Source organism: Ammospiza nelsoni, chromosome 1 (genome assembly GCF_027579445.1).
Source record: "Ammospiza nelsoni isolate bAmmNel1 chromosome 1, bAmmNel1.pri, whole genome shotgun sequence".
Lineage (NCBI taxonomy): Eukaryota > Metazoa > Chordata > Aves > Passeriformes > Passerellidae > Ammospiza > Ammospiza nelsoni.
This window is the reverse complement of record NC_080633.1, coordinates 30256375-30269778: the sequence shown is the minus strand read 5'-3', so window position 1 is coordinate 30269778 and position 13404 is coordinate 30256375. Positions and strand designations below refer to the sequence as shown.

Sequence of the window (13404 nt, the reverse complement as noted above, 5' to 3'; positions counted from 1 at the left end):
TGGTGTTTGTAATGAGTCAATACATCCAGCTCTGAAATCCTAGCAGGATAGCTACAAGTCTCTCAACACAAAACTAGAAATTACACCTTATTTTTTCTTCTCATTCAGACATGTTAAAAGCAGAAACGGCTCCTAACAGATAGTTGACACTGGAACTCTAGTATATGCATTTTTACTTATCTATGGCTCCCCATGTAGTGGTCTACTTTTAAGTGATCTGCTTTCAGATCACACTCACATCTCCATCTTTTTCCACACAATTTTTTTGGCACACAGATTAGACTACCTTTGACTTGACTATGTGGGAATTCCCTGCCTCCCGGGGAACCTCCAAGCGACACAGCTAGATACAGAGAACAGCTGGATGCAGAAAGACCACACTGCTTAACCTTGCTTCTATTTCAGTCATTGTCAGCTGCTGGAATGATCTTGTGGAGAGGGAGGGCAAATGAGACAAGGCTGCTCTGTCCCAGCTCCAGCACCTCTGCGCCAAGCATTGCTGAAACACACATCAGCCTTTTGACCACTAAGCATTTCACAAGATTTGGGATAGGATTGCCTATGCTACCTCCAGAAAAAAAAAAAAAATTAAAAGAGCAATTTTAAATTAGTATTTTGCGTTTGAAAGGATAGAGCTAATTGCCTAGATAGAGCCACGTTATCATCAAGCCATCAGCTGGAGCTGTGCCAGCAGGAGAATGGGAACACCCATCCTCTATCAGCTCCCTGTGACTGATACTGCTTGTTTAGTGTCACCACCTGTGGGGGTGTGCTCACCATTTCCAGGCCATGACGTTTAAACAGAAATTTAAGGACACGTTGCCTAAAGTCACTCCAACTGGCTTGAACAGCCAGCTAGCAATCCTGATGGAGACATTACAACTGTGTTTGTACAGTGTATGACCCACACCATGCTGAAACATGAGCACCTCATGGGTAAAAGTTAATAACCATTCATTACTGTTCCAGCAATAATATTCTAACCTGTGACCATAGTATGGCATTTTTCCATTAATTTAGCTTATACTGGGCAATAGACCAAGTGCAGCTGACAGTAGGATATGTGTGGGTTCAGTTATAAGATCACCTTTGTACTGTTTAACATTTCTTTTATACATACTACATATGTAGATTCACCAGATAACAGAATTGTTGCATTTGGCAGGCACTTTTGGAGACTGTCTTGTCCAAGGCCTCTGCTCAAAGCAGGGTCACCTACAGCAGGTTGCTCAGGGCTACACCCAGTTGAGTTTTGAATATGTCCAAGGATGGGGATTCCACAATTTTTCTGGACAGCCTGTTCCAGTCTTCAATCATCCTCACATTACAAAAGGAACAAAATTCTACTTTATATTTGCATGCAATTTCCTGAATTTCAATTTACTCTCATCCTGACGCTTGATGTTACAGAAGAGTCTGGCTTTCCTGTCTTTACTTAGAGTCAAAGAATCATGAAATGGTTTGGGTTGGAAGGGACCTTAAAGACTTTCTAGTTCCAACCCTCCTGACATGGGCAGGGACACCTTCAACTACGCCAGGGTGCTCAAAGCCCCATCCAACCTGGCCTTGAACACTTCCAGGGATGAGGCATCTACAGCTTCTCTGGACAACATGTCCCATAGCTTTACCACCCTTTTAAAGGATTTCTTTCTAATATCTAATCTGGATCTACTCTCATTGATTTTAAGGCCATTACCCCTTGTCCTATTCCCACATGCTCTTGAGAGAAGTCCCTCTCCAGCTTTTTTGTAGCCCCCCCACTTTAGGTACTAGCAGATGCTGTAAGGTCTCCCCAGAGTTTTCTCCAGGCTAAAAGCCCAAATCAGTCTCTTGAAGACATGGTCCAGCCTTCTGATCCTCTCTGTGGCCTTCTTCCGAACAAGGAGGTCTCCACTATCAGGTATTGACACAATCAGGTGTGAGATCCCCCTGAGCCATCTCTTCTGCAGCTGAACACTCCTAGCTCTCTCAGCCCCTCCTCAAATGACAGACATTCCATCTTTTCACCACCTTTGAACCCTTTTGGTGCACCTGTTCCAGTATGAGCATATCTCCTTCACTGGGGAGCTCAGAACTGGGCCCAACACAGTGGATGTGCCCTCACTTTCTTTGTCCTGTAACACAGTGGTCTGCAACACGTCATTAGAATACTGTGTAACAAAAGGAATTAAATTATGTCAATATTTGAAGACAAGGATTGTAGTGAGAAGCTTTCAGAAGCATGCTCAACATTCTGCATTAGGAAGCACCTCACAGCATGAGCAGCTGGAAGTGGGTGCTGTCTTATTTCAAAGTTCATCTTACAAACAGTTGAAGGTCAGGCAGGATAAAAGTATTCTTTCCAACCCTGTCCCTATGCATGAGCACTGAATAATGGCATTAATAATCAAACAACAGGTTCGTTGAACAAATCTTTGAAACCCGACTGAAGAGTTATCCCAGCACTTCTCTGGGTAACTTGTGGTAAACTATTCTCCTGGCAAAGATGAAAAAACAATCCCCATACTCCCCCCACAGAAAAGAAAGTAAGGGGGGGAAGAAAGAAGTAAAATAAGAAGGTGAAACCATTGAGGATTTTATACCTGGTCTATATTTGGACAGTTAGTTTTACAACTTTGTAGCTGAGACATAGATAAAAATATAATATTCAGGATCTGGAAAATCCAGCTCAGAAATGAGACTGCTGAATACCAGATTTAACCTTGACAAGGCAAGTAGAACTGCCCAAGCAAAGATGCCCACCCAGTTCAGACTGAAGCAGAGAGAAAAATGGTACCATGGCATGGACACAGTGAGGATGCGGTGGAACATCTGAAACATGGCAGCTGTGAGAGCTGCCACAGAAAGGACTCAGCTCTGGAATCCTCTAAAACTGTGCAGTCTGTGTGGTTGACTAAACCTGCACACTCTGTGATGAGTACACAAGCCAAGGCAATGTCAAGAACCTGGGAGAAGATGGAGGGTTCTGTGGAGCACATCATGCAGGCTGAGAGTGTCAACACCATGAGGGTCTGCACAGCTTGGAGAAAAAGCCCAACACTACCAGGAAAGAGAGAAACTCAGCAGAACAAATGCATACACTCCATTGCAGAGCTCATGCTGATTGGGATATTGGCCCCAAAGCAAAAGCAATGTTAAAAAAAAAGACATTAGCACACAAGGAACAGCGGGGCTAAGAAAACAGTTGTGTCAGTGGTTTCAGCTGGAATTTCACTGAGATGTGTTTAATGCTCATTGAAAAAAAAAATAAAAAACAGGATGGAATCCTTCATCTTTATCTTCACAAACTTTCAGGCAAGTTCACAAGAATAAGGGGAATAGAGACCCATCCATTATTACTTAAAGACCATAAATTCTGGAGTCAGATCTGGGAGATCACATCACTGATACTCACTAGTATCTGATCTTTGAGGCAAAGCATTAGGAAAACTAAGAGGATCTGGGTTACAGATATACAGACATACATTCAAAATAAGAACAATGAATACAAAGGAGGCCTACAGGGAGAGCACAGCAAGGTGGCAGCTCTGGGAGACAGGCTGAATTATGAATATTGTGGCTCAGCTACTTGCCTGTAATAGAGTTTAGCATCCAAGGACCAAGGCAGGCCAGAAACAGAAGGGGGCTGGATTAATAGAAAGAGGCTTGTTAAAAAATGCCCATGTGATACTAAGTACAAAAATAAGCCATTCAAAACATAATTTTCCCCCACCTTTCTCAATTACATTATAAAAAAATAGGAAACTGTGGGCTCACAGATTTCAAGTTGCACTGAAAATTGGGTATCAGTTATTCAGACAGGGAAGGAGTCATTTGCTTTAATTTTCTAGTACAGCAAATTTTCTGGTTTTAGACAGAGCTAGTAATTTCAATTTATTAAAATGCATTTACTTCAGTATAAGAATTTCAGACATGAGGCATTGCTGATCATAACTGACTTGCCCAGTTAAGATGACCAGATAAAAGTCTCTTTCTCAGGCTGTGGTACAACCCCAGCTTTCCAATCCCCCTCATCAAAGAATTCCTCTTCACTCATTCACTGCTCCCCCGTGAGATAGAAAAAAAACATTTCAAAGTTAAATCTAAATCCTACCAGGATCAGGCTTTCTCTTATCAAACAAAACTGAGCAATTAAGTTCCACATATGCTGAAAACTCCTTGGTGTAATAGACCATGACAGTTTCCTTATGGTTGTGAAAAGGGCATTAAACAATACAAGATCAAGAATATTTAATATGGGTCTTCAAATGACTTAGTGATTTTAAAATGTGTCATTCAGCAATGCCTTCCAGACATCTCATCCCATCAAGGCTCAAAACAAAGTATGGGATAAGAACTGGCTACATGACAAACCCACATCTTTATCTAAAACCATGTAAGGGATGCTCCATGCTTTTCGTGACAACTTGTGTCATGTGCTGGTGATTTGTATTACAAACATCCACACGCAATTGGAAAGAAATGGCTCCAGAGTTATCAAAATCCTCACAGATTGCTCTTTTGTTTTGCAAGCAGTAATTAAAGATTATCTTATTTTAAATCCGTAGCATCTCTTCTGCTAGCTAATTTGAAAAATTTTACCAATAAACTGTAGATAGTGCAAATTTATTGAGTAATAAAAAGAGGAAAATGTTGGGCTGAGGTATTTTGGAAAACCATCATTCTTCAGGACAAATCATCAGATTCCTAGCAAAAATTTATCTGAGCTCCAGTTACCAGCTTTAAATGTTTAGCAATAGAAATCTACTGAACTTTTTTCTTTCCAGGCATAGATTGAAATGTGGCTTTGTAATGAAAATAAAGTAGACAGGAGATGGTTGAACCGTGGCCTTCCAACTCTCTCGAGAATGTCTGGACCACTTCTAAGACATCAGCTCTCCTTTAGTAATGCATTTGCAAGTGTTAGCAAATAGTTCCTGAGCTAATGTGAGAAAAATCACTTTCTTACCTAACAGAGCAGGCCTGGGAACCAGTGCCTGCTCCAGCATAAATGCCTATTACCCAAATAAACAGTCTTGGCATGCATGACCAGGGACATCAATCATCAGGGCATATCCCAACCCAGACAGCACCTACCTACAATAGCCATGAAAAGGGTTTGAACTATTTCAGGGCAGGAAGGAAACAAAATGGAACCTGCACCTGTCATAAGTGTAAGAGGGTGTCTCAGCTCCTAAATTTTGGGGTACAAGGCTTTCTTGAAAATTTTAGTCTAATTTCATCCAAAGAGCTTTCAGGTTATAAAAAACCTGTATGTGGTTAAAGCACTGACAACAGAAATTTGACCAGTTCTCAAATAAATTTTGTTTGCTTTCAACCACTGTATCTTACAATACATTTCAACTTTAAGGGCACTGGAAGATTGATGATTTCCAGATCTGTCTGTCTTTGGCATTTTCTCAGAGCATTGCTAGACTGGGACTGAGTACACATCTCCTTCATTACTTCTCATTCCTCCCATGTAAATTTCTGATATTTATTCTATTTATTGTAAGACTTGGAAACGTGTTTATTATGAGATTAGGAGAAATGCCTGAATTCTAAAACTTACGTATTACAAAATACAAGCGAAAACAAAGCAAAAACATCAGAGAATGTTTTCAGAACAGATGTAACATCAGCCACCTGAACCTGTGCAAATTTCTGTATAACATAATGAACAAAGGCACCTCAAAACAGGGGAAACAAAAATATATTAAAAATCTGATGACTAGCTTTGTAAAGCTGTTAAATATTAACAGTAACAGGGTCAACCAGATCTTTATAGGAAAAGAGGAAAAACGTTCTGGAACAGCCCTATTTGATTTGAAGCTCTCTGGGCAGGTCCTGCAGGGTTTGGTCACTGAGGCAGAGAAAGTAGCCCATTATAAAAGGCCAGAAGAAAGCTTGGCAGCTGGGTACTGCTCAGTCCAAGGGCCCAAGCAGGGAGCTATGGGAAGGACTGAGCTCCCCTCTCTTCCATGGCAAGGCACAAAGCTGGTCTGGAGACAAGTGTAACTGTCTGCATCGAGTCACTGGGGTTGAGGTGGCAGGGAAGCCCCTGTGAGTGGCTGAATTTGAGTTACTGGGACTCCCACAGGAAACTGTTCTGTCAGAGCAGAACAAGGCTATGTGGAAACAGCTAAGATAAATCCATCCCCTGAAAACAGGAGAAAGCAAAGGTGCAAGTGAAATGGAGATACATCTAAGGTGCCAGGGGCAGGTAGGGGCTTAGCTTTGGGGATGCATTTTTAGACAAAACACAATTTTATTTGTAAGGTGTGTGAGTGAGAACCCACCAGCCTATTATCTCTTCACAGCACCAAAGAGCAATTACAACTTCTTTTATGGGCTTTAAAACTACCAAATGCACACATGACCTGAGCAGACAGTCAGCAAGAGTGTGTTAAATTACAATTCTGAATTGTCTAAGCTGAGACCGAAACAGGTACCCAAGGTAAACTTCTACATCTGGACTAAACTGGATTTAGAATTTAACCTAAGTTGTCCAAAGCGAGTGGTCCAAATAAGGACCTTGGAGTCTTCTTTTGGTGTAGGTTTTGGAAAAAAGACTGAGTGGATGTAGCTTGGATAGACAATACAGGAGCAAACAAATTACATCTGTAAATCTTCAGGGACAAGTCCTGGAGGAGAAGAAGAAATTCATATGCAAATTCTCTCAGGAAAACATACTTATTTCATGAAACACAGAAAAGGGCAGTTATTTAAAATGACTGATATGCCTGCGAGCTTTGGTTTCAGCCTCCTAATTCATCAAGCAGCTAAGAAAAGCGTGGTAGAACTCAATACATTGTTTTGCTTGAGTTCACCATCTTGCTTCTGCACTTTGTTTTCCTAATTACTATTCATTAAAAAAACAAACAAACAAACAAACAAAAAAAACAAATCCACACTAAGATCCAAAGCTCTTAATTCTCTCAAGTATATTTGTAACAATTGGGTGCTTTTAGCAGCCATCAGGCAGCACTGTGAATTTCAAACAGGAAAATCCATATCTGATGGATTTCATCTACCCAGCTAAGAAATGTTAAGCATTCACTGCCCATGAAGACATGATTTCAATCTCACTGAAATACATGAGGCATGCAGCAAGGAGAACATACCATAGTTTCAGCATTTATTGCTGAGAACAGACTTGCACTGACCTCTGTGGAAGGACTGTGTGCAGTCAGTGCAGCAGTGGGAATGAGCATCCACATCTCATTTTCCTGAGCATTGCACTGTATTATAGGTGCATCTGAAACTTAAGATGATTAGGGTTCATGTTGTAGTTAAAAAATAAATATCTACACAACTAATTAATTTTAGAATTTCAATTAAATGTGGGCTTGGATGTCTGCTCATGAACAGAGTCTTTTAGTATAGCTACCAAATACATTTTGTGGACACCTTTAAAATTATTTTTTTTTTTAGGTTTGATTACAATTCTATGTGCTATTACATGTGCATGTGTGCACACATATCTGTATAATGTGCACAGTTATTTATCTAATTAACATTCACAGTTCTGAGTCATCAATTTAACTTTTTCTAAGGACTAAAAGAACAGGAACCCATACAGACTTTCCAACCAATCAAAAAAAGACAAATCACTCTTCAGGCAAATCAGGAGTCTTGACTTAAGCTTACCTGTACTTGGATCTTTGCCAATTGTTTAAAATCACCTTTCTAGAAATACCCCAAAAGTCTACAGAAATGTCTCTGAGCTTTAGACACAGTATCTGACAGCAGACAGTAATGTTATTTCATTACAAAATTAACTCTGAACATTTTGGTGGGGAAAAACTAGAAAGTTTAGCTCTTTGAAAGTAGTATTGAAATTCAAAGCTTGTGGGTGGAGTTGGGGTGTGAAGGTGCATAAATAGGCAGTAGGAACAGCAGCATTCACACTGGAACCAGGAACACCTTCACATCCTGGCAGAGCAAACAAGGTAAGGCACTGCTCAGTCCCTGCCTCAGCAGCACCCAGGGGAGCTGTGAGCCCCAGCCAGCCGGGATGGGCAACCTGAGCAGCCTAAAGGAAAGGCTGCAGCAAAGCAGGCACAGTCCGGAACAGCTTGTTGGGAAGGGAAATCACTAGGGAAAGATTGGCTTTGCAGGTTTAAAAAAAAAAAAATACAGGAGAAGAGGAGTTCTTTTGGAAAGCTTTTAAAAAGTGCACATAGTCTTCCAGAGGCAAAGTTTTTAGGAGCAAGTTTAATGTTCCTCTGTCTTTGCTTTCTGCATGCTGCCTCCACAACAGCCTAGTGTGCCTGATCTTCAGTTTCCTGGTTGTCCCTTACTTTTTTATTTTATTATTTTTCTTTTTAAAGGAGCATTGCTTCCACCATACAATTCTCTAGCCAAAACAATTCTTGAGGCAACCCTGACAATCCAGAGTTTAACTGAACTTCATGCAATTTTCCTCTCTGCCAAGGAGGCTTTTCTTGGGGCAGAAATGCAGTCTGCTGCAAAAGTTGTATTTCATACCCATGAAAAAGGGACTCTTTGGATGTTTGAGCTCTATTGGATATCCCAGTAGCAAAGAGCATTGTATCACTCATGGAAATGCAGCTAATGTCTCCTCCTGCAGTTCCTACCTGGAAAAACACTTCTGTTAGTTTTCATTGTCTGAACTTTACAAACAATCAGCCTGTTGGGGTGGGGTTGTTATGTAGGCTTGGTTTTCCTTTTTTCTTTTTTCTTTTTTTTTTTTTTGTTAATGAATCTTTTCAATGTTCTGTACTTCTTTTAGAACATCTTAAACTTTCTTTTTGAGCCCATTATATTGGTTCTAGTTTCTAGGAGGAAATGTAATGAGAAAACAGAGGGTCATGTTGCTGCAATGATTTTCCCCTTCAGCTGAAAGGCTGAAATGAGGAGCTTTCCTTTAGACCTGTCTCATCTCCAGGTCCCAGCCTGGCTCAGGAAAAGCTCTCTGCTTTGTGCTGCTTCCACCCCCAAGCTCCATTTCAGCTTTCACTGGGCAGCACATCAACTCCTCCCAACTCCTTTTGTTATACGTTCTGCTGGGTTTAAGGATTAGGTGATATTTTTAAGGAAAAAAAAAACAGGATTGGAAGCATCAAAAACACCATTAACCTATGTCTATGCTAATGTTCATTGTAAAGCCTAGCTTAAACATTCTGACTTCTCATTTGAGTGACTCACAGCAAAATCGGGGAAGAGCTGAGACAAATTAACTTTTCAGCACCTGAAATTAACTTTCAGCTGGGTTACTCTAGCACTGGGAGATCCAGGTAGAACTGTGAACTTATTAGAACTTTTGGAATTGCTGTAACTCTGTTATTTTACTGAGCATATTCAATATATGTAACAAGAAGAGAGAGAAATTAGCACAGACACAACGCACATCCTAAAAGGGCCATGGCCCAACCCTTCTGGGCGTTTGCTGAGCAAACCTCACCCCATGCCCTGAGGCTCCTGCCTGGAGCTGCTCCTTCCAGCCCAGCCTCACCCCGTTTGTTCATATTTGTGACCTGAGTCTTCAGCAGCTTCAGCCACCCTGCCTGTCCCCACCTGCGGCACCGCGGTGACCAGAGCTTCTCTCTCCTGTTCCAGGGGCAGCCATGGAGAGGAGTTACGTGTCTGTGCTCTTGCTGCTCATCGTCATCTCCTGTGCTCTGGCAAAGGATGTGGGCAAGAAGGATTCAAAGGACACTACCACTAAGCCAAAACTGCCCCAGACACTCTCCAGAGGTAAAAAACACACAACTGAACAAAAACCTCCACCAAATTTTTAAACAAGTGCAATCTTGTGAACATTTCCTCTACCGTGCTGTTCTAAAAAATTTTCTTGCAACTCGTTCTGCAAAACCTTTTCTAGTATTTCCTAGCTCCCTCTCCTCCTTCACTCCTGATGCGAAGCCCTCTGGCAGGGGTTTGTTCCAAGGGCTTCACATCAGGAGGTGCAGCACCCGCACCCGGGGTCCCCAGCCCCTTTGTGAGGCGCTGTCTGAGGGGGTGTCTGTGTGTCTGTCCCTCCTGCAGGCTGGGGAGACCAGCTCATCTGGACGCAGACCTACGAGGAAGCGCTTTTCCGCTCCAAGCACAGGTACTCACCCTGCCGCGCCCACCCCGAGCCCCCCGCGCCTCCCCGCTCCTAACGAGGGCTCTTCTTTTCCAGCCAGAAACCCCTGATGATCATCCACCACTTGGAAGACTGCCCACACAGCCAAGGTAATCTTTTTGCACTCGGGAGGGGGAGAAAAAAAAGAAAAAAGTTGTTTTAATTTTCTGAAAAAACTCTGCTTGACAAAAAATAATCAGCCTCCATTCTGCTTAAACCATAGTGAAGTACTATCTTGCATAAGCATGGTAAGAGTTTTTGAAGTTACTGTACCACAAAGGTGTTTTCCAATGTGTAGAAATAAAATAAAAATAAAATTCAGTATTGCATGATACCGAATGGATATGGAAATGAGTACAGGTCAGTAGGGTTTGACCTCTGACAAATCTGAATTTGGTTCACAGCACAATCAGCCAAAATCAATAGCAAGACCAGTAGCAAGAAATAACAATTTGTCAGAAAGACCATATTCCAACCATATCATCAGTGATTGAGACTGAATCCAGCTGGGTACTAAATCAATCCAGGCTGAAACTGAGCTCTTCCAGGGTTTCTGGTACCTGGGACTACTCTTTTCCCAGTGTCTTTGAATTTATCTGAGGGCCTTCCATTCCTGCAAATCAATCTACATGGCAAGATCTTTGCAACCACCCATAGCTCCAGTAACTGCACAAGGGTCTTTGTACAATGATTTGCATCCTTCCAAAGATTTGACTCTGAAGCCCTACATGCTGTATTATCAAGTACCTTAAGATCTGTAGAAAGAAATCACAGTAGTACAACAGGAGGTTTGAAGAGTCAAATGCTCAAATTCAAACCTAAGCAGAGAATTTGAGAGCCAGCCGTACTCTCCAAAGGAAGATGGGACATTTTGCACTATTGTAATTACTCTTTAAGGCAGAATAAGAATTAATGGATCACGTTCCAATGGAATGAACTGAAAATGTTTGTTTGCTGCAGTTGTAAAGTGGAAATTCTCATTTGTTTCATCAGTTTGTTTGAATTTCTTTTTTGAGGACAATATATTTCAAGGTCATCTTTTTCATTTTCTTTCCCATTGTTTTCTACTTTAGCCCTCAAGAAGGTCTTTGCTGAACACAAAGACATACAGAAACTGGCTGAAAAATTCATTCTCCTCAACCTTGTGGTAAGTTTCCCAATTACACTTAATTAAGTGAAAGCTACAAAGTTCTGATTTTAATCATGGCTTCTCTAACTTGAGTTTAATAGCTAGGGTTGGCTAGGAAAATGGCCATTGCTGTAGCCATAACAGATTTCATAAGTAAGTCTTTTTCATTTGTAGCTATCATAAACTCAGAATGTGGGGGAATGTGAAGTTTAATAATAACATAAACTTACCACTTTGCAATCCCAGCTGTTAAAAAACTGCCTCCCAGACAGTGAATCTTAGACTGCAAAATGTATTATTTGAGCTGTATTTCATAGTACAAAGTGTGGTGAAGGAAAAAAATATTCATGTAATGTGCCCTCCTTGACTAGGAACCTTCTCTGTTTTCTTTAAGTATGAAACCACAGACAAGAACCTTGCCCCTGATGGCCAGTACGTCCCTCGGGTTTTGTTCATAGGTGAGTACCTCAAGCACCAAAGCTGATCTCAGAACAGAGCCCCTGCTGCACCATGCATCTCAAATCCTCGGGCTGATTAACAGGAATGTATTTCATGACAAATACAAAGGTTCAAGTTGGTTTTGTGGATCAAATATTGACTCGATATCACCCATCTTCACAAGTCCAGCATTCCTCCCTCAATGGCTGATGCCACATTCACTGGAATGGGTAGCTCATCCTGTTCCTAATAAACCTGCAAACACAACACTTAAAACTGAAATGTCAGTGACCCTTTTTAGAACAATCTCTTAGTCAGCAGAAGCAGACATGTCTCACAGAAACATTCAGGAAGCAAGCAGGGGTGCAGAAAGCTTTATTTCCTTTTATTTCCTTCTGCTTGAAGGTTAACCTCTACAAATTCTCTCACCCTTTTTCCCCCAGATCCTTCCCTGACTGTGAGAGCAGATATTACAGGAAGATACTCAAACCGTCTCTATGCATATGAGCCCTCTGACATTTCGCTGTGTAAGTAGAGTGTTCTGACACATTCTGGAAATATTCTGAAAGTGGCATTTTTCATGTGTCAAGGAATAACACCAGGCATTACAGATTCTTGCAGTCAGTACTTGCTGAAAGACATTTAACCAGGATTAAAATTAAACAGGATGCTAGACTTAAACTCAATGAGGTGAAGAAAATGATGGCAGAGCCCTGGAGCTTTACACATCCATCTGTTTTAAAAGCAAGGATACGTCAGTAGGAACTTGCATAATTCAGCAGCGCTCACTGCAAGCAACGGTGAGAACCCACACACCAGTCCCAACAGGCCAGGTCAGGCACCCTTCTGGGAGCAGGGAAAGATGTTTGCTACAGCCATCCCTCACGGCTGCACAGCTCCAGCCTCTGCCCGTGTGTTGGCATTAATGAATGTTCTCACCAGTAAAAATTAAAGCCATGATGTTCACAAATTGCCTGGAAGAGTTAAGTGCATCTGAATCCCTACAGCAATAGGCATGTGATTAAAATCTTTAATAATAATTACATTTTCTCTGCAGCATTTTTGGTTGCTGGCAGAGGAAGTTGCAGCAAAAATAACATGCATGAATATTTTATTTCTAGTGTTTTCAAATATGCAGAAAGCGCTGAAGCTCCTGAAGACTGAACTGTAAGGGGAAGAAGAAAGCCCTTAAATATTATGAAGTCTTATCTTCCATGTCTTCTCCACACCTTGATACTGGTGAAGAGACTATTTAGAGTGATATTTAGTGATGTGTAGTGATGGTTTCTAGCACTTTTGTACTGGGAAGCGTTTTTAAAAGCTGAAGGCTTTTATTTTAAGGCATACAGAAGAATACTGTATGATTCAACTGTAAAAATGATTTTTTTTTAAATAAATTCATTTCAAGTGTTTACATACAAAACATTGCTGTGTTTTCATTTTTTTCCTCTTATCTTCATCTATCATTATTAGAAATAGTAAAATCACCATTTTGCTTTAGACCACAGCTTGCATTTCACATTCAAGGAATTTGGGAAGAAAAAGGCTGCTGTGGATCAATCCCAGCCAGCAGCCCAGCCCCACACAGCCACTTGCCCTCTCACTCCACTGCAGTGGGATTATTCTCCAGGGAGAATCAGAAGATTAAAAGTGAGAAAACTCATGGCTTCAGATAAAGACAGTTCAATAGGTAAAACAAAAGCTGTGTGCACAAGCAGAGCAAAACACAGGATTAATTCACTGCTTCACACAGGCAGGCAGGTGTTCA

General features: G+C 41.2%; 1 protein-coding gene across 1 annotated transcript; it reads left to right on the top strand.

Annotated features, from left to right (window-relative positions):
• Positions 1–7892: 7892 nt before the first annotated feature.
• Positions 7893–13059, top strand: AGR2 (anterior gradient 2, protein disulphide isomerase family member). Its single transcript, XM_059468898.1, has 8 exons — positions 7893–7931; positions 9562–9699; positions 9991–10054; positions 10127–10179; positions 11143–11216; positions 11593–11656; positions 12080–12163; positions 12758–13059. Exons 2-8 carry the CDS (start codon positions 9570–9572, stop codon positions 12805–12807), a joined length of 519 nt encoding a protein of 172 aa, XP_059324881.1. The 5' UTR covers positions 7893–7931; positions 9562–9569; the 3' UTR covers positions 12808–13059.
• Positions 13060–13404: the final 345 nt, after the last annotated feature.

What these genes read in the sequence shown, in the direction of transcription:
- AGR2 (XM_059468898.1), top strand. Translation starts at nt 9,570, where the DNA reads ATGGAGAGGAGTTACGTGTCTGTGCTCTTGCTGCTCATCGTCATCTCC. An exon ending in CCCTCGGGTTTTGTTCATAG is followed by an intron (nt 11,657 to 12,079) that starts GTGAGTACCTCA and finishes TTTTTCCCCCAG; the next exon opens with ATCCTTCCCTGACTGTGAGA. An exon ending in GCCCTCTGACATTTCGCTGT is followed by an intron (nt 12,164 to 12,757) that starts GTAAGTAGAGTG and finishes TTTTATTTCTAG; the next exon opens with TGTTTTCAAATATGCAGAAA.